At 41.7% G+C, this 24,387-nt stretch overlaps 1 protein-coding gene across 1 annotated transcript in view; it reads left to right on the top strand.

Annotated features, from left to right (window-relative positions):
• The window catches only part of Negr1 (neuronal growth regulator 1), a 710,881-nt gene that overhangs the window by 553,804 nt on the left and 132,690 nt on the right, over positions 1–24,387 (top strand). The window contains exons 5-6 of the mRNA XM_027395197.2: positions 1,393–1,513; positions 16,086–16,237. Of these exons, the coding sequence (XP_027250998.1) occupies positions 1,393–1,513; positions 16,086–16,237 (273 nt within the window). The remainder of the gene's footprint in view (positions 1–1,392; positions 1,514–16,085; positions 16,238–24,387) is intronic.

Here is a 24,387-nt window from a genome sequence, read left to right as displayed (position 1 = left end):
GTGTGCTCCCCTCACAGCAGTCCCCAAAGCCTACCTCCTCTTCCCTTCTGGCCTCAGACAGGCCTCCCTCAGCACAGCGTCCTATGAATCGTGTAAAGCACAAGCCAGGTGATATCCCCATGTTATGGTGTGCTATTAGTTTTTAGATTCCCCAAGGACCCTTAAGGTCCTTCCTGGTCTCCATCCCGCACCCAATTTGGCCCTATCCCTTCTTTGTTTTACCAAGATGGGAATTACTGTCCTTCAGGGTCTCACAGCTTAACAATTATCTCTACCTGGGAGGCTTTCTTCAGATACCCACAAAGCTAACACACACAACCCCATCGACTCTTTAATGGTCCTTCCTGCAGTTTCTGCACCCATACACACTGGAAAGGACCCCTGAGATGTCCCAATGAAACTGCTCTGCTGCATTCCTGGATATATCTCTCTGGCTTTGAGAATGCTGCTGTGAGGATCAAACTCAGGGCCCAAGAAATGCAAGCATGTGCTCTTCTGACACACCACACACCCCGCAGTTCATTTGTCCCTTTCTAACCCTGCATTTATTCAAGCCATTTAGCTATGACATTTACTATTTGTAGTCTATCTCCTATTCACCCACCCTCTATAATGACTCATGTGCAGTTGTTTTAGGAATTTGACTTTGTTGTCTATGGTTTGATCAATTCCAGTAAACCACTCAGTGAAGAGAAAGCTCCTTTAGCTGGAGCCACAGTGAGGATGAGGGAGGACTTAGAATCCAAAGCAGGCTCCAGATCTTTGGAAATGGAGAGCATCTGGAGACACAAAATAACATCACAAAAGTTGCTTGTCACAAAAGACAAGCTTTACTCAACCATGGTTGACTTCAAATTCTGCACCTAAGTAGCTGTTTCACCCTCATACAGTGTTTTAATGTCTCTGAACTCAGGTTTTCTTAGTGGTAAAATGGGAATAATGTCATCCAAGCTCAGAGAATCTCACAAGGAAATCAAGAGCCTGAAGCAATGTGGCAAGTGCCAGCTGCCCGTGATCGCTCAATAAAGGGGAGTTAGATGGAGTGCGCTTTGACCAGGATACAGATGAGGTGCTTGCCTCGCTGTGCTATTTTTCCAATAGAAACCCAGCCAAAATGTATTGCATTTACTCTATGCTCCCTGAGAACATTCATCTGTTGTCCAACTTGAAAAATGGAGCTGAAAATGACCAGTCTGGTGTTTGAAGCATAAAAACACAGGAGCTGGTATGCACTGGACTGCCTGGCATGAGATTGCTTTGAATACAGAAGAAATAGAATCGTGTGTGTGTGTGTGTGTGTGTGTGTGTGTGTGTGTGTGTGTGTGTGTGTGTGCCATCTCTGCTGAAGATTACTTCTCTTTACCCACCAGGGTGTCTTTGTTTCCTTTCCAGTTGCGCCTACGATTCAGGAAATTAAATCTGGCACCGTGACCCCTGGACGCAGCGGACTGATAAGATGCGAGGGTGCAGGTGTGCCGCCGCCAGCCTTCGAATGGTACAAAGGAGACAAGAAGTAAGGGCTTTGTGAGCATCTCTGTGTTTCAAGCACTTTGAGCTAATGTTTGTGTTCCAATACTAACTCTCAGCAATTTCTGTAACTGACTTAAGTGAACCTCAGCATCCTCCAATGGGCAATCAGGATAGAAGGTCCATGCAGGGGCTGAGGAGCTAACAGCTTTCCAGAGGCAATGTCTACATTGGTTCCTGCAATCTCAGATATGCCTGCAGATCCCCCATTGCTGATACCTCTCCCTTCTCTGTCTCTCTCTTCCTAGCAACCATGTTTACTGGAAAGGCAGCATGCCTCCCAAGGGCTTGGCCATGGATTACACAAGAACACTTCAAAAGCAATACTGGCTGAAGTCTGTACTCTGCTTCCTTAATAAGCCAGAACGCTTCTCCTTCCCTACTCTGCCACAAGAAAGTTTAATGTTTTGTTTTATAGGCTCATGTGTTAACATTTTCTCATAGTCAGCCCTGTAGAGGAGAAGTTGTTCATGGAAACAAGAGTAAGCAAAGGGATTTCAAAGCTATTTTTTTTTCACTTCTGCTTGGTGTGGCTGTGCCCTCGGGATGTCCCAGAAATCTTGTCAAGAGCTTTTGAGCAAGGGAAGATATGAGCCAACAGACTTCAGTGTATTTCCCAGCAGTAGACTCATTCAAACCTCTTCAGTAGCTCTCACCAAGCCAGAAATGAAGACCACTGGGTTAACTGGAGGCTGTAATACAGGACGGAGTGTGTATTATCTCTATAGATTTGTATTTCCCTTCAGATCTAAAGAATATAGCCAAGAAAAATGTCCAGTGGGAATTTGTGAAACTGCCAATTTTAAGTCTAAATATTCAAATAAATACCATCTATCATTTTATTGAACAACTATGTATGGGATTTATACACTCAGATCATAACCATAACTACTTTTAGCTGACATCTGTAGAGAAAGCCATTGAAACCACAGAAGAACTTGCATAATGTCACAGTGAATGGGCACGGGCATGATGTAGACAGGTGTCTGGATTTTATTGTATTTGTATGTGAATAGTATGTTCATGTGTGTCTAGGTATGCTCACCCCTAGGTGTACATGTGGAAGTCAAAAGTCCATGCCCAGGTTCATTCCCTCTGCACTGAACAGGCAGTGTTGGTGAGCTATCCACCTGGTTTGCAGGGACATAGACTCTTACTGAACAAGAATTTGTCATTTTGGCTGGGAAGGTAGGCTCCTCCTACCTCTGTCTTCCCAGCTCTGAGAGTACAGACATTTCCTGTCTCTCCTGATTTCTCCTGGGGGAATGAGCATGGGCCCTAATGACCATCAAGCATTTTACCCCTTCACTGTTTCCTTATCCATCTGCTTTTGAAATCAGCATCAGAAGTTGAAGACAGCCTCCCACACCAACAGAAAGTTTATCTCTATCTTGAAGGCTGTCTCCAGCATGCTTTGTTCTAAGTTATTATCATTTTTGCCTCGATTTTTGGAAATGTTTCATATGTGTTTCTTGTCATGGGGGGGAATTCCAGTTTCTAAATCATTTCACTAATCAACATGACATTCCCAATTCTCAGCATTCCTCTTAATGACTTCATCGGGGACTCCATGGTTTAAATGCAGTGGTGCCAGATGAGCATCACTAGCTGGAGTGTTTCCACTCACTGAGTTTGTGCAGCTACAAAGATAGGCTGTTCTGGGTTCTGGAAACCCCATCTGGAAAGCTTGTTTGTGATGATCTGTGTGAACGCTATCCTTGAGAATGCTGCTCTGTTCTTTGAAAGTCACAAAACTTTCTGATCAGACACAATCTTATCGGGTTGCCCAAGAAATATCTGTGAGCACAAGGCACATCTTGGCAATGTCTGTGGCAAGTGGAGACCCAATTCTCCTTTCCATTAAGACGTCTCTGCAAAAGCCTCCAAGCCTCCTGTTCCCCATAGAAGGCAGTTTAACACTGATTAAGTTTGTCATACCTGTCTTCCAAATGCAGATTTTCATCTGTAGCATTCAGTTCCTAAAAGCTAACGGTAAGAATCACCTGTCTTCCAAATATGAGGTCCTTTGTTGGCGCCCACCTCGTTTCCAATTGTCTGTAACGCTCTGGGGTCATAGCATCTCCTAAATCCTTTTAGCATTGCCAAAAAGGCTACAGTGATCCTGGGGGACCTTGGCAGGCTGTAGCAAATGCAGCAACAGGGTAGCCAATGCAGGCATAAAACTTCAATCCTTACTGGAGAAATGGACTGTAGAACCACTTGCTGACAAGGAAGGTAGATTGATTCTCCCACCAATGTTTCCAAAACACACACACACACACACACACACACACACACACACACACACACACACCTACAACCTGCGGACTAGGTTAAACCAGGGGCACATATGAAAGGTAAAAGCACAGTTAGTCCACAGGGCATTGCACATCTATCATTGTTATAGTTATAGCTGAAGAAATATCCAAACTCCCAAATACTGCTAGAATCATTTCCTCTCAAATTGCCATAAAGCAGTTTAAATGTGGAACTCACTCGGGAGAACCAAGGATCTGCCTACAGCACCTGTCTGCACATAGGTGATCTGCCTTGATGGCCTGGAGCTGTTCAGATGTTTACCTCATCAGAGCGAAGCTCACCCATTGCTCTGTGGAGGTAACCCTCTGAGTGGCCGATATAGACCTTCATTCCTAAGAGAGAGTGACAACAGATGCTGATTCTCTTCCTTCTCCTTGCAGAAAACAAAGTTTTCCTATGCATCTGTACCTGTTGGGGCCGCTGGTGATAGAACCGGGGGTCTCATAAACCTTCAGGCAGAGTTCATGGGGTCAAACCCTTTTCCCTGGGACTCAGGAAAGTTCTGCAGTCTGTCAAAACTGGCTTGGAAAGTCAAAACACCAAGCAATAACATTTCAGGCTTATTACTGATTTGCAGAACAAAAGACAGCTCACTGAAACACTCTAATCATACCCAATGTTTGTAGTGAAGTACAGAGGAACAAGATGAAATTAAGTATACATGCCTCAGGGGCAGACATAGCTAGCAGGTTTCAGAGTTTCATCTAACCCCCTAGGACCCTATCCAGGAGGAAGTGACTGTCAGAGATCCCATCAGGATAAAATAGTTCTTGCAAGCTCTTTGCTTCCCAGAGATCATTTGTGACCTTTCTATAAACATTCAGGAAAAAATCTACACATGGTTTTACTTGCATTTCAGAAAACGCAAGTAAATTGTCAATGATAAATTTTCATTCAGATAAACACACAAACATACATGCATATTCATACACATGCAACATATATACACACATGCACACACTTACACATGAACAGAGACATACACACATGTATTCACACATAGATGCACACATGCAAGCACACACATGCATACACAAACACATTCACATACATGTGAACTTGCATACACAGACATGTACATACATGCACACATGTGTATCAAAAATTCTAGAAGTCCCATTTCTATGATTTTTGCTCAGGGTTCAAAAAAATGAAATACAAATAAGTGAGGGAACTAAAATCTGAGGGAAAAAGGAATCGATTCACACACAATTGCTCCTATGAATGTTCTTTATTCTTCTTTTGTTCTCTTTCTCTCTTGCTGTTCTGTTTCTCTGTTTCTGTCTATCTATCTGTTTTTTTTACAATACAATGTGAGGCTTGAGTTTCTCAGGGTCAGCAAGGCAGACAAGATTTACACACAGAGCAATAAACTAAAATTGCTAGGAGAAACTTTAAGTGTCAATTGCTTAGGGCTGTAGACCAAATAGAGGGTCTACATTTAACTTGCACAAGAAACAAAACCTGGTGCCTTCCAATGCTCTAGCCTCAGTGGTGGCACAGGCCTTCAGAAAAGTTTACTTTTCCCTAAAGATGAGATGATTACCTTTGTCTTTATCTTCTCAGGGGAAACAGGAGGGAACAGTAAATCTCTGAACTAAAGTCTTGAGATAATACAACAAGAAATTTGAGAATCTTTTAGTTCAGGGTTAATTTAGGTTATCACTTTCTCTATCTGCCAGTGAGGTGACGCCAAGGGCATGATTAGTGTTTTTCTATCCATCTAGGCAGCTATGAATCAACAACTTTGGACATGTAGTAATTTTATGTTCTTGGATATTTGGGAATGTCCTAGATGTGATGCGTTTGCCTGGGCACTAAACACTAACCAAGTGGCCATCAATAAAGATAATTGTAGGAAGGCAGATCTCTAATTACATAGGAGAGTGGAACAAGGACCTGATAGTGGGAAACAGGCTTCACACATAGCTAAGGAATATAATCAGTAAACGAGGAGCTGTCAATGGTGATTAGGTATTATACATAGCTAGGGAGTGTAATCAGTAAAACTCCAAATGCATGGGAGAAATTTGTTCCCAGTAAATTATCAGATAGTGCTAAACTGTAGGAAGTAAACCCCAAGTTTGTTACAGAAAGGAATAAGCTACAGGAAGAATCTACAGCAATAATCAGCCAATTCATTCACGAGATTATAAAGCCAGGTACAGCTTTGTACAGGTTTCATCCATCAGAAGAATCATTAATTCTTCTGAGTTATCTCATGATGCATAGCCTGTATAATTACTGTGTGATCTTGCGGCTTGTAGCACACATGCACTCACTCACACACACACACTCACACACACACATACATAGATATACAAACACACACACACACACATATAGAGATAGATATAGATAGATACATGCACACAGATACACATTCACACGCATTCACATGGCCAGGGAGTTGATACTGGTGGCCGTTCCCAGCAGATGGCCTTGGTTATTCGCCATGTAGATATCTCCACAAGACTGCTTGAGTGACTTCATGTCATGGCAACAGGCCTTCTGCAGGACCAGTAATCTAGGTGACAGCAGGATAGAAGTCATGACACCATACTTCTCATGAGCTTGTGTGAGACTTTGCACTGTTATGTCTGCAGTATTTTATGATCTGCACGGGACAGACATATCTATCCTCTACAGAAGAGGACTATAGGGCATAGGGTATCAAGAGGTGAGATCATCAGATGCCATCTTCAAAGATGGCTACCACATGCCAGCTTCAAAGATGGCTACCACACACTCTGTTCTTACTGATGATCTAATTGGGTTTTACACTAGAAATATTGCCAATTGAATTTACTTTATTGCACTGTTCTAACCACCATCATGAGAGTGACTACATTTATACACTTTTTGTTAAATCATTAGCCATCGGTATACAGTGGTCATTTTTAACCATCATACTCACTGCACACCTGCCAGGGACAATCCTAATAAGCTTAATTTTATTCTACAAACATTGTAGTATTGGGAAATTAGGATTTGAGGCAATTGATATAAAGTACCAAGCCTTTAAACTTTCTTGTCTTGATAGCATTAGCATCTTGTGTTAGATCATATTTTTTGCATGATTACATAGCATAGTTTTCTCCTCTTTTTCAAGATTCCCTGAAATTAAAGCCTAAGGCCCAGAAAGCCATGCTTTTCTGAATTCTCTTGATCAGGTAGATTGCTGGAGGCTTTTAGATGATAAGTATATTTATTAGTTCATTCCACATGGACAAATATGCCAAAATATCTACTGTATTCCATAAATTCATATTTATCAATTAAAAACAGAATGCTAAACCAATAAATACATCTTAAAGATATAATTGTAGTCATTTAGCATAGCGGTCATGCTTTGTTAAAGTCTTTAATTCCAATAGTATATCTTTCCTAATTGATCACCATAACTTAAGATAAGAATATAAAAGCTACAAATGAGCTCGAAACAAATGACTCTAATGAATTCAAAAGAAATTCACAGTGAAACATTTAAAACTATCAGTTGATAAGTTAAAAAATAATGTACTCCTAAAATTGTTCTATTTGTGCCTGATGCTGTAGCAACTATACCACCTTGTCTTTTTTTGAAGCAACAATTTCCCAACTTAACCTGAGAAGTTGTATTATTTACAACATCCACACAAAGAAGAAAAAATGACTGTTGTGGCCAGCTTAGCATTTATGTGCTGGACCAGTCACCTCCATGCATGAAACGTTTGTACAGAGATTCACACAAAAATGTGCAGAGATACACATATATGTGTGCATAAGTCAATGTAGAAAATGTGCAGACAATTAGCCACATAGAAAACCCAGCACATAAAATGACCTTGTAGGGTCAGTATCTTACTTTTTCTTTCAGTGATAAAACATGGTAACCAAGGCAACTTAAGATATATAAAAGAAAGTGTTTAATTTCACTTGTGGTTTCAGAGGATTAGAGTTCACGATGGTTGAGTAAAAGGAGAATTTACATCTTGATCCACAGCAGAGAGAAAGAGAGAGAGAGAGAGAGAGAGAGAGAGAGAGAGAGAGAATGCATGAGGAAACATTTTAGTGAATGATTTGTTTGAAGAACAAAATGTAAGACTAAGTAGAGCTTCCAATCCATATAACAATCAAGGTGACATTTGACATTGTGTGAGTGGGGCTGGGACACAGAAAAGAGGTTTGTAAGTGGCCCAGGGGATGATACGAGACACAGTGGGACAACGTGTCACTGCTGGGCAGAGTCCACCATTCAACAAGTGTGTCTGTACTGTTAAAATTCAGAGCTATCAACTAAAAGACAAACTGTGATCTGACTACTTTCTTCATTTTCCCTCAACAAAGTGCTCTCTCCACTGCATGACATGACATCCTCACTTAGCTTCTCTGATTCCAAACCTCACACGTCTGCCTCCTACCACCTGAGACAACACCACACTCCCTACTTTAGTTGGTACCTTTGCTGCTAAGACCCTGGTATGTACACTCACACATGTGCATACATACACGTGCATGTACATGCACTTGTATGCACTTATGCACACACAGATACACACATCACACACAGACAGATGCACATACACTCATACACATGCATGTACACATACACAGGCACACAGGCACATACACATACACAGACATACACACACTAACATACCCTGTCCTTGATGCTTCTCTATGTTCCCTCTCACTACCCAGTCTCTAGCCTCAGTGAAGATTCCCCTGTCCCCAGCAAAGCTTCTAGAGTCTTTCATTATTGGGGTTTTATTAGGGTTTCTGAATGGAGCAGGACCCCCAAGACCCGGGTGGGCATGATCTAAAGGGCCAAAGATCCTGGACACACAAGCTAATCAAAGACAGGCTGGAAAGGATCTCCAAATTGATTATGATATGTCAAAGGTTTAGTGACCTAGATGCTTGTGGGAGTGTGCAGAGCCAAAGAATATTATTCAAGAATATTACAGAAATATTCAATAATAATATTCAAGAATATTACAGAAAAGAGAAAATTGAGTGAAAGTCACCATAAGGAACAAAAGGAAAAGTGAGAGATGCTAAGAGTTGGGAGGGTTTCCCAAGGGAGATAGGAACTGGGAGACTCGTCTGTCTAGTGCAGTTATCATACACATAGGTACACATCCCATTTACACATCTCTTAGGGTTTCTATTGCTGTGAAGAGACACCATGACCATGGCAACTCTCACAAAGGAAAACATTTAATTGGGGCTGGCTTACAGTTTCAGAAATTTAATCCATGGTCATCATGTAGGCAGACTCGGTGCTGGAGAAGGAGCTGGGAGTCCTACGTTTTGATCCACAGGCAACACACAGAAAGTGAACTATGTCACTGGTCATGGCTTGAGCATATATGAGACCTCAAAGTCCACTTCCATAGTGTCACACACAACAAGGCCATACCTACTCTAACAAAGTCACAACTGATAGTGCCACTCCCTATGGGGACCATTTTCCTTCAATCCACCACAGCACTCAAGGCCTCTAATTCCTTCTCCTATTATTCAGATCCTACTGTGTTTTACTATGAGCCATTTTCTCTTGGTACCTCCGGATTAATACCCCCTGCCCCAGAAGGAGGCTCTCCAACTGGATTCTTGAATGTTCACCCTATCCTCAGATCCGTCAGTGTGTCCATTTTTCCTCCTAAGCTCTAGTCTTCCAGTGAGAATTTTTTCATTACCCTCTTCCTGGCAACTGACATGATGTTTGTGTAGCTACATGTTGCATGATTGAGTTTAGTCATAGTAATTCTAAGGTCACTACCCACCCCTGTCTCTGTGCATGCAAGCTCACACTTGTGCAGTTCTCCAGTCACAAATGTGCAAATGAACTATCCATGCTGTTTTTGAGAAACACGGTCTCTTAGAGGTTTGGATCTTGTTAAATAGGCTAGTCTAGATGGCCATCAAGCCCCAGGAACCCTCCTTTTTCCATGTCCCAGCACTGGGATTCTAAGTATATGCTACCATGACTAGTTTTCTCCTTTGTTGCTGTTTGGTTTGTTGGTTTTATTTTTTAAAATGGGTTCATGAGATCAGGCTCAAGACCTGACAGTGACCCATCTCCCCGAAGTCACTTCCAAATGGGAAAAGGGGGAGTACATCCAAATTGATCCTCTTGCCTTAGTCAACATGATGAGAAAAAGGAAGGTGGTTTCTGTTGTTCACCTGTGGCTTCCTTTTGTGTGATTGTCATCTCGACAACAGGTGTGTATTGTTATGCTTCAGCACAAAACTTAACACTGAACTCTTAGTTACCCAGCCATTAAGAAAACAGTTCAAGCAGAGCAGAGATATTCAGTCCTTGCCAAGGTTGTCAGGGGTACAGGACCCACTATTACTAGGGGGAGTTGACCCTGCACTGTAGCCTCTGTTTATTTTATCTGGGGCTTAAAGTGTGCCCCCCTCCTCAAAGTAAATCAAACTGTCCCTAGTAAGGCAGGCCCAAAGTCTCTGATCTCAAATTATTAATTTCATTAAAATTGATAATGTAAACAAGGCATACATTTTAAATAGCTTAATAAAGTCTAAAATCATTAAAGTATCCTAATGTATTATAATAATATTAATTTATTCAAATGCACAACTAAAGACAGATATCCCCTTGGGCTCAGGCAGTGATGCATAAAAGTCTTCAGAATGCTCCTAGGAATAAATGCTGCCTTGCTGTTCTCAAGCGTCAAGCCACACAATAAACTAGTAGGTTGCTACAACAGCACATGCTTGGAACTGCCTTCCGCACTGGTTTTCTGCAGCTCTTCCTCATTCTCCTCTTCACCTTTGGCTTCTTTTGCCTGCCCTGGGGCTCCCCCAAAAAGCCTGGATGAGATTGATTGCCGGCATATGACTGATACTGAGTTTGTCATGTCTTGAAGTCACAATGCCGCCATCTCGGTCATCACTCACCTTGTTTTAAAGATAATTTTCTGTATTTCAATATTTAATATATTTGGCTGTGGCCTGAGCAGGGGGTATCCATTCTAAGAACAGACCCTATCATTGAACAATGGTTTCACCTGCCATAATCTAGTGTCTCTGCATTTGAAGTATAAATACTTGAAGAGTACATATTATCATTTAAAAAACCATTTTTATACCCATGGTTGGCTACTGGGTTAGTTTCTCCCATTTCACAGAAAAACAAAAACATGAAGGTTTATAAGGAGGTGACAGCCTAATTCATGAAGCTAAGCATGTGACAATCCCTGTGTGACCATGTTTTAAGTGGTCAACCCCCGTTCTACAATGTGCTTAGGATGCAATAAATAACAAAGACATGAGAAATGTTTTCGCTAAACAGTTTCACACTCATAGGCAAAACGGACATGAACCCAGAGTACTCATAGACAGGTGTGAAAATGTGCAACTAAATCCATGTTCAGAGATGTGATTGGCATTAAGCTGGTAGCCCAGCCAGGTCAGGTGCTCAGCAACACCACAACTCTATGAGAACTTGAACTCTGGAGACAGTTTTATAACTAAGTAAGTCACACTGTTGGCTCATGCCATTCTTGACCATGTTGCTCAGGGAGAGATTTTTCCCTCCAATTATACAGCGGGCCAACAGATGAAACTGTAAGCAGTAACTCCTGCCAGTGGGGTGTGTGCTGGGGCGCAGCTCCAGGAGGGAGGAAAAAGCACATCTCATTGCTGCTTCTCATTCCAGGCTATTGCAGCCTGAGAGACTGACTCCAGGGGAGGCCAGTAGCAGCTGCATATAAAGCTTCACTCATGGCAGAATGAAGCCCCAGAATTGGTCACAAGGCCCAGAGAGATATCCAGGAAGCTCCCAGAATGAAAGCTGGCTGTTTAGTTGACTTTCTACCCGTTAGACTCACCTCCTGGATTGAGCTCAGCATTGGGACATGGCTGCAGCATGTCAGCTCACTATTTAGCTCCACCTGCTTTGTTCCATGGCCCAGCTCAACTTTTCTGAACCACCTGTCTCCCAGGCTCAAACACAGTTTCTGCTTGAAGAGGTCAACACTAATTGCTATGCTGACACTGGCAGTCAGAGGAGATCCAGATTTGAATATAGGTTCTGTTAATTACTGGATGGTGGAAGATGAATTAACTTAATTTTTCTAAACTTCTGTCTCTTCATCTCTAAACTAGGACTAATAGCACCTATCTCCCAGTGTTCTCAGCAAGTGTTCACTGAATGAATGTCTTAAAACCACAGGTTCATGTACACAGACTGAAGAATTTCAGTTACAGATGTATGGAGAACAATTACCATCTTCCACATATATGTAAGCATTCCCATGTACAGTGAGAATAGAAATGCAGTCACGACTCTGGGCCAATGGCATCTATTATTGATTCTGACCTGGAAAGAAAGAGCAGGCAATAGTCCCCAAAGTGGAGTGTGCCTGAGACTGAGCAAGGCACAATGTGGCTCCCTGGTTGTTTGCAATCTTAGCACTGATGCTGACTCTATGTCTTTCTCTGGTGACTTTATTACTGGCTCTCTTGGTCATCTCAGATAGCTATAGCCCAAAGGAAATGATGATTGTAATTTGTAATCATTGGATAGCTAAGTACCCCTGTTTTCCACGTGTTACCTCTGGTGCTGGAAAATACAAGACTCTATTCTAATACAGTGATTCCCTGTGGGACTGTGCTCACAGTAGCCCACAGAAGATGCCAGCAAAGCAAACAGCCTAAAGCACACAGATTTATGAGGCATTGGCCAAAGGCAGAGAGAGACACAGAGCAATGACCCTCGATTTGAAGGAAGCTTCACCTGGTGCCAGCTGTGGAGGACAGTGGGTCTGCAATAATTGAAGGATCTTACCCTCTAGTTCTCCAGGTAAAGTGAACAAGGATAAATGGCCAGGTACTTCCTTGGAAGTACCTCATGCTCTAGCAGCTCTTGTAAAGAACAGGAAGCCTGGTGCATGACATTGACTCTTAGTTCAGCAGAGATGTTCTTCCATTGTAGGGAAAGAATACAAGAAGCCAACAATCAGCCAATATAAAACAATGTAAGAATGATTATTTATATTTCAATATCTATCTCATTCATTTTTTTATTCTTTTGGTTTTTTAAGACAGGGTTTCTCTGTGTAACAGTCCTGGCTATCCCAGAACTCACTTTGTAAAACATGATAGCCTGGAATTCACAGAGATCTGGCCGCTTCTGCCTCCCAAGTGCTGGGATCTGTATCTATAGAGACACAGATATCTCATGTAGCCCAGGCTGGCTCCCAACTTCCTATGTGACTAAGGATGACCTTGAAGAATCAGAAGACTCACCCTGTCTCCACCACCTAATTGGAAGTGTATGCTTGTATGCTATCACATCCATCTTATAAAATGTTCGATACAAAACCCAGGTTTGCATTCTGGAGCTGTGCTCTAACAACTTCACTAGGTCCATATATATATATATATATATATATATATATATGTGTGTGTGTGTGTGTGTGTGTGTGTGTGTGTGTGTGTGTGTGTGTGTATAGTCAACTTGGAATAAATCTTCAGAAAGAAAAGTCATCAAATAAAATATTCTGTTATTTTGTTTTGTTCACATTAATGCCATACTTGCTACAGCTTTTAGGTAGGCTTGTATTTTGGCATTTTGGTGACTAAGGTAGGTTTCATTTGTGATCAAGGCTGCTTCTTTTCTTTGGTGGTTCAGTCTTTAGAAAGTCAGAGTTTGTAGTAATCTAGTCTCTGACCACTTGACATAGAACCCCTCCCTTCATAATGATTTAGTAAATGCTTTTAGAATCAATTGAATATTTGATAAAATTCTCAGGCTAAGATCCCTGTGATAAAATCACAGAGGTGCATCCCCTGGACATACATACCACTTCAGGAGTTGCACTGTCTCAAAGACAGCTTTGCAATGCACTCCAAGACAAGAGCATGGCTTAAAGGGTGTTTAAGGGCTCAGCAGTTCTCAAACTTTCAGCTGTGGAAGGAAGTTAGCTATAGACTTCATTAATTTCAGGAAAGTAGCTTCCCCTAGAGAGAGTCCTGAGGGAAGACACTTCACTCTCTCATTGTCCTCATCATCTCCCGGCTGTTGGGTTGGTGCTCTGAAGTGCTGCTGTGTAAACTGTGCAGATGCCACTGCTGGGGTGTTATAGCAGGAACTGCACAGAGTGTGGGCAGGCTGCATGCATGACTCAGTGACATCTGTAGCTTTGCCTCACTGAAGGGCAGGAAACTGAAAGCCAACTCACCCAGAGAGATAGCTGTGATGAAGATAAGCAACAGAGTCAGAGAGCTTCTGAATGTACTCCCTGGAGAACATCTCAGAGTTCAACCAATGGAATATTCTAGTTCATTTCTTCTAAGTTTTGTAGCAACAAGACAGTTCTTGTTTGGGGAACATTGAGGATTCAGGAGTCCAGGAAATTGCAGAACCCTTGGAAAATGTTTCTGTAACAGACATGGCCACAATGACTTAACCCCAGTACCAAAGCAGGCAGGGGAATGACACTAACCTGTACATTTAGTGTATACAGTCACTTTAAAATAAAGTATGTAAGGGGATGCATGCAGATGTTGCCCAGTTGGTAGAGTGCTCCCTTAGTCCTGGGTTCAATCTCAGGCATCAAATTGAATTACTTAATTAATTAATCAATTGGTTAAAGGTATAAATGTGAGGCTTGAAAGTATATACAATAAGGTACTATGAATTTAGCACATGTTTTCGTAAGTTTGAAATGTTTCTGTCCTATTTTCTCATTTAGAATTGGGGATCATTATTACTGCTGAAGTTTAAATTTTGTTTAGTCCTTATTCTGCTAAAATTTTATTAATCTGTTTAAAGTTTACGTTTTGAATAAGTCAAATTCAACCACTAAGGAAATTGAAGTAATGTCTAGAGTAATCATATTGCACTACTTCTGATTTTCATTACATGCAAAATGGTTGGTCATCATTTAGTGCAAGCTACAGAGCGTAAGTCAATGCAGACTTATGAGGGAGGCCGTGTCTGAGCTTCTTCATGCTCAGACATGTACGGTACTGAAACAAACACACATGAGAGGAAAATCTAACATTTGCAGGGTGAATTTACCCACCTTGTGTCACTGTGTCTCTTTTACGAACATCTGAGATTAATCAAGCAGAAGGTAGAACCTGGTTTTATCCTCATTGAGGCAGAATTTAGATTTGTAGAGAAAATCTCTTCAATTTGGCTTCATCCCCTTGTTTACTCTGACTCCACTGACCTATATACTACCCCAGGTACTTTGGACACCACTATGAATGGCACCCAATTCCAACATCAAAGAACGCATGTCCCTGTAATCTAGACTTCTTTAGGAGATTCAAATACTACAATCCTTCCAGAAAACCTTGTGTGTGTGTGTGTGTGTGTGTGTGTGTGTGTGTGTGTGTGTGTGTGTGCGTAGACTGACAGAACAATGCAAGAGCAGGTTACATAGGGAAAAGAGTCATTTAAGAAACAATAGAAAAACACAAACCAGGTGAAACAAGGAAATGTCCTGAGTGACAGGAACAGCAGGAGGTCAGGGCCAAGGGTCCAATCAGGAAGAGGCAGAATCAGGGAGAGATGTGACCTGTTTCTACAAAATGGAGCCATGCCAGCTCACTTGAATGAAGGCCTCAGGTGCTGTTTCTGGAGAGAGACTTTCAGGAAGTTGATAATATCCAGTAGAAGTGAATCCTAAAATGGGATTGCTAAGATGTGTTGCTGGCTTCCAAATACTGTCCGCATTACTGAACTTCCCTCTCTGGGATAAAGGAAGTCATCTCTGCCATGGTTGTCCCTGGCAACAGCTGTACGGCATTGACTTTTGACTTGGATACTACCAAGTTGTAACATATGATTTCACAGGAGTTGCCCACGAATGTCATCCAAAGTGTCAGAGGCTCCTGTATACTAGCCAGCTTCTGCAAAAGCAGTCAGCCCAGCCTTTGGCGCACTGTCCAAATCTACTTCCTTTTCCTTCTTGTGGGCTTTGACAGATGAGAAGCATTTGCTCTGCTGGGTTACTTTGTAAACAAGGGAGAGTGTACATGAAGACCATGGTCCGGCTTGTCATGTAGCAGTCTAATCCATCAGATGGCTATCAAGCCTGTCTTCTCCCTCAGACCCGCCAGTGTAAGAGAAGTGTTACAGAGCAGCGCTAACACCATGTTGCTGAGGTCCATGTAGATGTAGCTACACTGAAGCCTACGTGTTTTCATGACAGTTCTGCCTAAACTGAACTTGAAGCTGATGTTCACTTACTAGAGTGCATTCTGTCTTCTAGGCTCTTCAATGGCCAACAAGGAATTATCATTCAGAATTTTAGCACAAGATCCATCCTCACAGTGACCAATGTGACACAGGAGCACTTCGGCAACTATACTTGTGTGGCTGCCAATAAATTGGGCACAACCAACGCGAGCCTGCCACTCAACCGTAAGTAACAAAGCCTACTCCAGAGACTCCAGGGTTCTCTGCATGAGCAGAAATGAAGCCCAAGCATGGAGTGTGCTTGCTTTAGGCCTTATCCTTTTGTAACAAGTACCTTAGACACTAGAAGTTTCTTCTGAAATTATCCATGTGTTTGAGAACCTTGTAATACCCGTAAACTTCTCCATGTACAAATGTCTTAGAGTTGGTGGGGTTGGGGTTTGTTACTGAAGTGGCTGGAACACAATCTTCTGATTGAGGATGTTTAATGGGTTTTTTGTTTGTTTTGTTTTTAAAAATTCGCTCTTGAAGCATGGAAACCATGACTTGAGTTTGCTGTTGGCTGTGCTTCCTTCTGGGAGCCACCAAAAATTCACAATAGTGAGTGAATGAGCATGGAGAAAGTATTCTAACTACCTACATAGCATGTTTCCTCAAAACCATGTCTTGAAATACAATGTAAGGGATGGTTGAGATACATGCTACATTGCCAGTGCATCCAAATGGTTGTCTCCTGGTGAGTTCAAACGAAGAGCAAGCTGGGCCAAGCAGTCAAAAAGGGAGGAAGATGGGTTCACTGCTGCTGATAAAGTGTGGGCTCATTGACAAAGCTGCACCTCCTATCCAACAGAGGACTGTGGGGTTGTTATTTAAAGAGCCTATACGTACGTATATGGGTAAGAGTTTGGGGGTTGCCATGTCTGAGCAGAATACTTTTGAGTGTGTTCAGTTGGAGGTCATGGATTTTAAAGGAAAAGTAGTGTGCCCATCAGGGATGTGCTTAGCTCGGGGTCATCGGCTTCTGTTCCAAGGACTGAAAAAAGGCAGACACCAGCACCTTTGGGCATGCTCCATTTTCTCCGCAAGTTTAGCAGATGAAAGGAAGGGATACTTTGAAACTATATTAGTGTATCTGCCCTTGAGGTGTCTGCCTGTCTTCAGAGCTCACACTAATGCATCTCAGGAACTAGAGTGAATGAACAGCAGCCCCGGGACCAGCAGGAGGGCAAAAACTACACTAATGCTCTTCTCGGCAATTGCCGTGAGTACCTTTTGGAAGCTGAGTGCCTTACAAATCGTTACACCCATAAAACGCCACTCATTTTAAAACCGAGTCCTTTACAAAATATTCAGAAGGATAACACATATTTTTTTAGCCTGTGACGACAACTTACCTGGGAAAATGCAGATGTTGTGTCACTCAACACAGACAGGGGCGTTTCCCCTTTGCAAATCCATGATAGGGTGAAGATGTTCCATCTCGCTTAGAACTACACAGCAGAATGTTTATGTTACAATTTGTGAGCTTTGAATTGAAACTACGTCAACACTTTCATTACTTTAGCTCAATATCCCCTAATATTTCTTAGCACTGATTTTGAAAAAAAAATTCTCTGCCATATAATAATGGCCTTCTGAAAAATCCTTCCTAAGTTTTTCTTCTGGGGATATTTTATGACATCATGATTAGTAACCAAAGCCACTGAAAATATCAGGAGCAGTTTGAATTCTAATTTAATGTACATATTCATGGTTCTGTAGCACACTGTAAATATTTTATATGGCTTAAATATTCAAAAATCTGAAAGAATAAATGAATTTCAAAAGCAAAGAAAATTTGAGGGTTAATAGCATGTTAACTAGCTAGCAAAATTTGTAAATCACAGCCTATTTTCACATACAAAGTAATAATAGCTCTGACAAATTAAAGAAAAATGTCACTTATTTAAATGTATGTGATTTTTTTAAAGTACTTCAAAATGTGGAAATGAGGCTAGATTCAATCTCTCTGCCTCTCTCTCTCTCTCTCTCTCTCTCTCTCTCTCATGCTCATCAACACACACACACACACACACACACACACACACACACACACACCTATTAACACAATTTTAATGATTTGTTAATAAAGAGGGAAAGGACAGACTTTGTTGATAGCTGTGAACCAGTCCTGGAAGTTTGATGATATGTCTATATAGAAAGAACTCTTCCCTATAATATCTGAAGCTCTTCTCTAAGCATTTCTATTCTGTACTATAACTACTGTTTTGTCTTAACTTTTATTTTATTTTTGTGGTGATAGAGATCAAACCCATGATTCATGCATTCTAGGAAGCAATATCTCTGATCACTATAGTTATTTTTACACATTTTCTATCTTTCTGTTGCGTCCTGTGGTCTTTCAAACCGCACCAATGTCTCATCAATCACTTTAGCTGCCGTATCACCAGGCACAGTGCCCTACTATTTAATAAGCAATTAGTAGTTTTTTAATGAATAAAGAAATTAAGCACTGAGGAAGAAAATGGATGGACTAATGAGTAAAGGAAAGATGAGCTGCTTTGTAGCTATGGGCCATCCTCGTTAGCCTCTGGAGTTACCAGGTGATGTCCCAAGTATTAGAAACTTCATTTGCTATTATTTTAGTCTAGGCCAGATTGTTGCACGAGTTCTAATTGGTCTTCATAATAAGAATCTGGAGTCAGATATTGTTGTTGTAAAAGCTGAAAGACCAGAGAAGCAGAGCAGCCAGCCACTAGAGTTTTACCTCTATGAAATCCTCAAACTGAAAAGAGACTGATCTCCCTCCTGCCTTACCACTTCCTCTCTCTGCCAGGCTATCTCACTTCCTGTGTGTCTGTATAGACCTCCAGACCTCTATGGTTAGCTAGAGTCTAGCTCCACCCTCTGATCTTCAGGCAAGCTTTATTTGTACACACAAGATATCACCAAACCAGATTCTATCCTAATTTCTTACAGGAATTTGTCCAGTTAATCTTCACACAACTCAAAGATGGAGTTCTCCAATCCCCCTTTTGCAGATAAGGAAACTTAGAAAGAGTATGTTAGGTAGCAAAGATCATCAGATTTAGCCATGATAAAGCTAAAGCTTGAGTCCTTGCTGTCTGACCCTCAGATTTGAGCTCTGAGTCACTCTACCTCATTACCTAAATCTAGGAGCTTAAAACCACCACAAAATGAAAAATGATTATGGTCACTGGAAACATAGTTTAAAAATAATCTCTATGTATAACTTTCTTCCTTATAGATTTGATCAGTTATTGTCTATAGTCTTTAGGATGACCCATGAGACCATTTCAGTCTACTTTTGGCTTGTAAAATCCCACATTTTTCCAGATCATCAAAGAGATACAGGACAATCTGTAAATTCAGAGTGAGCCATAGATAAGACTATGTAAACGAAGAGCCAGTGCACTGGGGTATGGTCATGTATAAGGAGGGAAGGGAGGGAGAAACAAAATATGTGTGAATATTGTATGCATGCTTTACATCATGGGAGTCAAACATCTTATTCGAATCTGAATTCCACTGCATATTAGCTGTGTGTGGCTTCTTGTAAGATACATGGGTTTCAAATCCTCACTTGTAAATTGAGGGTAATCGTAGTCCCCACCTCACAGGGTAGGAGTTCAATGTACCTGTCCCTTTACCTGGAACAAAGGAGGTATTCAGTAAACTTAGTCATTGTTACCATATAATTACATACACTAACTCTTAGTTCAATGCATCTGAAAGAACACTATGGTATACTGGGGATAAATGACTTCACCTGATGGCTGTTTATCTACTGTTTGCCTGGGGGCTTCTCTGGTAAAAAAAAAAATAAAATCCTTTTGGGTGAAATGTGGAGGAAAGCAGGCTTGAGATAATATCCTAACTCTAACTCATAAGCTTGCCTCATTGTTGTGGAGTTTCCAGCCCAGTTCCGGAGCCACTTCAAAGCCCCTAACCCTGAACATTACGCCAGTAGCACAGACACTGAGGTCTGCAATTAATAAATGGGACCTCCTGAAACTGAGAAGCTTCTGCAAGGCAAAGGAAACAGTCAGTAGGATAAAACGACCACCCACAGAATGGGAAAAGATCTTCACCGATCCCATATCTGACAGAGGACTGATTTCCAAAATATATAAGGAACTCAAGAAGCTAGCCACCAAAACACCAAACAATGAAATTAAAAAGTGGGGTGCAGAACTAAAGAGGCAGATTTTTCAAAAGTTTACTCAACAATAATCATGAGCATAGAGTACAATGAATGACCCAAATGATAGCATCATGACCAGAGGCCACACTGGAGGAGTCTGTGCTTCCAGAGCTGGGTGCATAATTGGGTAGGTCTTGGGTGAGGGCATATGATGAAAGATGAAGAGAGAGTCCTGTAGAAACAGTTCGTGTGATGGTGGAAGAGAATGAAACAACCGGACCCACTAGAGCACATGCTGGTCCTTTCCTAGGGCTACAGTAAAGGGTAAGAAAAATGAGATTGTGAAGAAAGCCTGGACAAATTGTCAAGTATTGGGACAGGTCTGAACAGTTGTTTCAACTTTATGCTTGGAGTCACTGAATAGTTTTAAGAAAGGAATTCTATGATGAGATCTGGATACCAAAAGACTTCGTTAGACTGTGTGGGTTCTAAATAACATGGGTAAAGAAAAATAGTGCAAAAAGAGTTGAGTAGCCTAGGTGAGGATTGAGAGATAATGTGAGGTAATGGCCAAATCTTCGGAGAATGAGAAGGGGTGGGGAGCAGGACTCTGGGTGACTCCTGGTGTTAGTGTGGATGACATTAGCCAGAAGCAGAGCATTGACAGAGGACTGTCACCTTTAGCACTTGGGAAGATGATGGGTTCATTTTCAGACATGTTAACTTGAGGCAATGTCCTGTAGGCAGTTGGACATAGAGTTTAGGAAAGAGACACTCTGAAAGTTACCAGGATAGGATGAAAATTCAGTGGTAAGAACAGGTCAGATGGCTCATAAAACAGGAACAATGAAATACATGAAGGAGAGATATCCAAACATCTCCATGAAGTGAGAACACCAAGGAGAGGCACCAGGCAGAGGAGAATCATAGAAAGCCAGGGGGCAGCCAAGGCCTCTACCACTAGACCAGAGGAAAGCTGATGATGAGCCACTGCTGTTAGGGAAATTTCTGGAACAATTCTGTAGAAAACTGAGGGTAGATGGCAAGTTTCTGTAGACTGAGGTTAAATAGTAATGAGGAAGTTGAAATATGGGCAAGCACCACACTTTCTTGGAACTAGGCTGTGTAAGGGAGAATCAGGGCTGTCATTCTGGATGCTCCACAGAGCATCTGGTCTACCTAAGCTAACAGTCTAGCGTACATGTGCATGGCAGTCACTTCCCAACTGGAAAAGCTGCTGCCCTGACTTCAGTGAGTTTCCGAGCCATACATCAGTGCTGTTTCCTGCAGACCACCCCCATCCACTTGAGGCTTGCTTCTTCCTCCTATTTGAGTTCTGGAAGAAACAAAGAAGGGCTTTGGTTTCCACGTGTAACCACCTTAGAACCCTTTCACTCAAGGCTTTAGGTTGCAATTGCAAAAGGAGCTATAATTTTAAGCAGAGATTTCAGTAATTTTGTCAATAAAATTACCTTGAATTGCTACAAGAGTACTCCTTGTCAAGTGAGAGGAAAAATAGATGGTAGAAAGACAGTGAGAAGGCTTGCAAATAGAGAGGGGAGGGGAGGAGAGGAGAGGAGAGGAGAGGAGAGGAGAGGAGAGGAGAGGAGAGGAGAGGAGAGGAGAGGAGAGGAGAGGAGAGGAGGGGAGAGAGTTATATAGCCCTGTGAAACTCAATGCTTAGGGAAGACATTCTTTAACAAGATTCATAAAGGATAACAGTGTGACAACTATCCATAATAGAATTTCTTATTAAATACAAACTTTGGAAGTCAAAACTGCATGTTTTTTTTTGTTATGAGAAACACAAGAATTACTCTGAGTCTGTTCCTTGAAGGAAGGAAACTGAGTGATCTCACCCTGCCATCTATGGGTCCCATCACTCAAGTGCTGGCTGCTGTGTGAGAGAGGACTCCATCTCCAGCATCCTGTCTTTGAGAACTGCACACTGCAAGAATTTTGCCCCTTACTTTCACCAAAACAATATGCTGACTTCAGGGTGTGTGTTTGCAAAAATCCAGCATCTATAGAGAAATTGAGGAAAGAATTGACTGAGACAGAAGAAAACTGCAGAAGGAAACATGGCTTTACATGAATGCAGCCTTCTCCTGAGGCCCAGTGTGTGAACATGCATGGGGCAAGTCCAGCCTGAAAAGTAACAGTTTGCAGCTACAGACTAGAGAGGGCCATCCCTATGGTGTGTGGATGCGAACCCACCCTGTAAATATACTCCCAAGTATCCTGTGGACCTTTTGCTGGAGAGTAAGTACTGGCAACATTGTGGGGCCTTCTTGCCTATGTGCCTACATCTGTTCAAAGACACATAGTGTTCTCTTCAAAAACGTTATACATTTAAAACCTCAAAGGACTCAACAAAACTCTTCCCTACCTTCACTACCCTGCTGGAGACCATCGTGAATTTCCAATATTAAATGCTTTCATAAGAATTGCTTTTTCACCCTCTTAGAAAACCTCTAAGAGATTATGGCTTCTCAGCCTATGTAATTTGATGAGAAATGTCTTCATTTGAAATGAAAAGCTCAGTGGGTAGCTTCTCTATAGAAGTAATAAAGGTGAGAGAATACAGAGTGTGGCAACCAGATCTAGACTGATGCTGGTAGCTGCTCTTGTTGCCCCGTTTGCCAAATTCAGATTATGCTTTACTGGGAAATAATACTTCAGCTCTCCACTTGCTTAAAATGTCCCCAAAATGCCAGTAAGCTACTTGTGGGCTCCCATTATTTTAGCTTGACATAGGTGGCTGATCCCACCTGGAAGTCAATGACAATACCACCAGTTTGAAAGTTTTATATTCTAGATCCAAACTGAGTTTGCTTCTACAACTTAAAAGGGGTGGGATTTCATTTTTGCTGAGAGATGACATCATTGGTTTACCCTTAGAGACTACTGAGGACACTCTGTGATGTGTGAGCCCAAAGGCCTTTATCCTTGTGGCTTTGAGATGTTAATAGGAAGGCTTTCCTGGGTGTTCTCAAAATAAATGTTGACAAGAATTAGAACAGGCTTGTACACAGACTGTGATATAACAATATGAGTCTTTGCAATGTCATACTATCTGGGTCCCTACAGCAAGTTCAGCACACAGTGAGTGCACATAACTTTGTGGGAATGGACAAAAAAAGCAAAAAGACCTTCCTTCCCCAGCTGATGTCTAGATCTTGGGTGAGTTCTCAAGAATATAGATAAATACAGCCACCCCAGACCACACACAAAAAGATGGTCCCTTGTGCGCCAATGCAATAGGAGAGACTGCCTGAGCTTGGGGTGCTCCCCGCTACCAGATTGCCACCCACAAAAGCAAACACAGATGCAGCCAGAATTTAGCCCTTTGTGGTAGAACTGTAGAGCTGCAGACAGGGAAGATCAGATATGACAGATTCAATTTTGTGAAGCAAGAGAATTCCTCCTTCTCCCCAAATGAAGCTTTCTTCAATCTCTTGCTATGTCCAGTAATACATAACTTGACGATGGGGGTAAATTCTGAGAAATTCATCATTATTCACTAACATCACAGTCTATATTCATACAAGCATCAATCATATAAGCGGCCACACACCTAGGCTATGTAGTACATATGTGATATAGCATGTTGTTCCTAGGACTATAATGAAACAAAGCGTGAGGTTAAATCTAGCAAAGGAAAAATGAAGAAATTAAGACTGCCATCAAGACACAGAGTATTGTGAGATGTATGTAAGGTTGCTGCCAGGATAACACTACAGGATATTTCACAGTAAGGTCATTTTTTCCTAAATAGGCAGAATGATTAAGAAGCATAGAAAGAACTGGAAGATGACTTAGTGGTAAAGACACTGTCGGTTCCTGAAAGAGGACCTAGCATTCACATGGCAAGTCACAACCATCAACCTCTGTGGGCACCAGGCATGAACATGGTGCATAGACATACATATAGGCAAAACACCAACACACATTACATTTTCAAAGGGGAAAGAGCAGGAAGCATAGTCAACCATTAAAATTCTCAAGGATTGTATGGTGTTTGTCATTATGCCATGACATGTTTATACCACTGTGCAACAGGGTTCTTTCTATCCATACTACTAAAAGCCAGTGAGGAAGCACAACTGTGATGGTTCCATGACAGCCATGATGTCACTAGACTTTGGCACTGTTATATAATTATGGGACAATCATCTCCTTTATGGTCCAACTTGGCTGACAGGTCACA

This window comes from Cricetulus griseus, assembly GCF_003668045.3.
Source record: "Cricetulus griseus strain 17A/GY chromosome 1 unlocalized genomic scaffold, alternate assembly CriGri-PICRH-1.0 chr1_0, whole genome shotgun sequence".
In the NCBI taxonomy this organism is placed as follows: domain Eukaryota; kingdom Metazoa; phylum Chordata; class Mammalia; order Rodentia; family Cricetidae; genus Cricetulus; species Cricetulus griseus.
The sequence above is the reverse complement of the archived record's forward strand: the minus strand, read 5'-3'. Positions and strand labels throughout refer to the sequence as shown.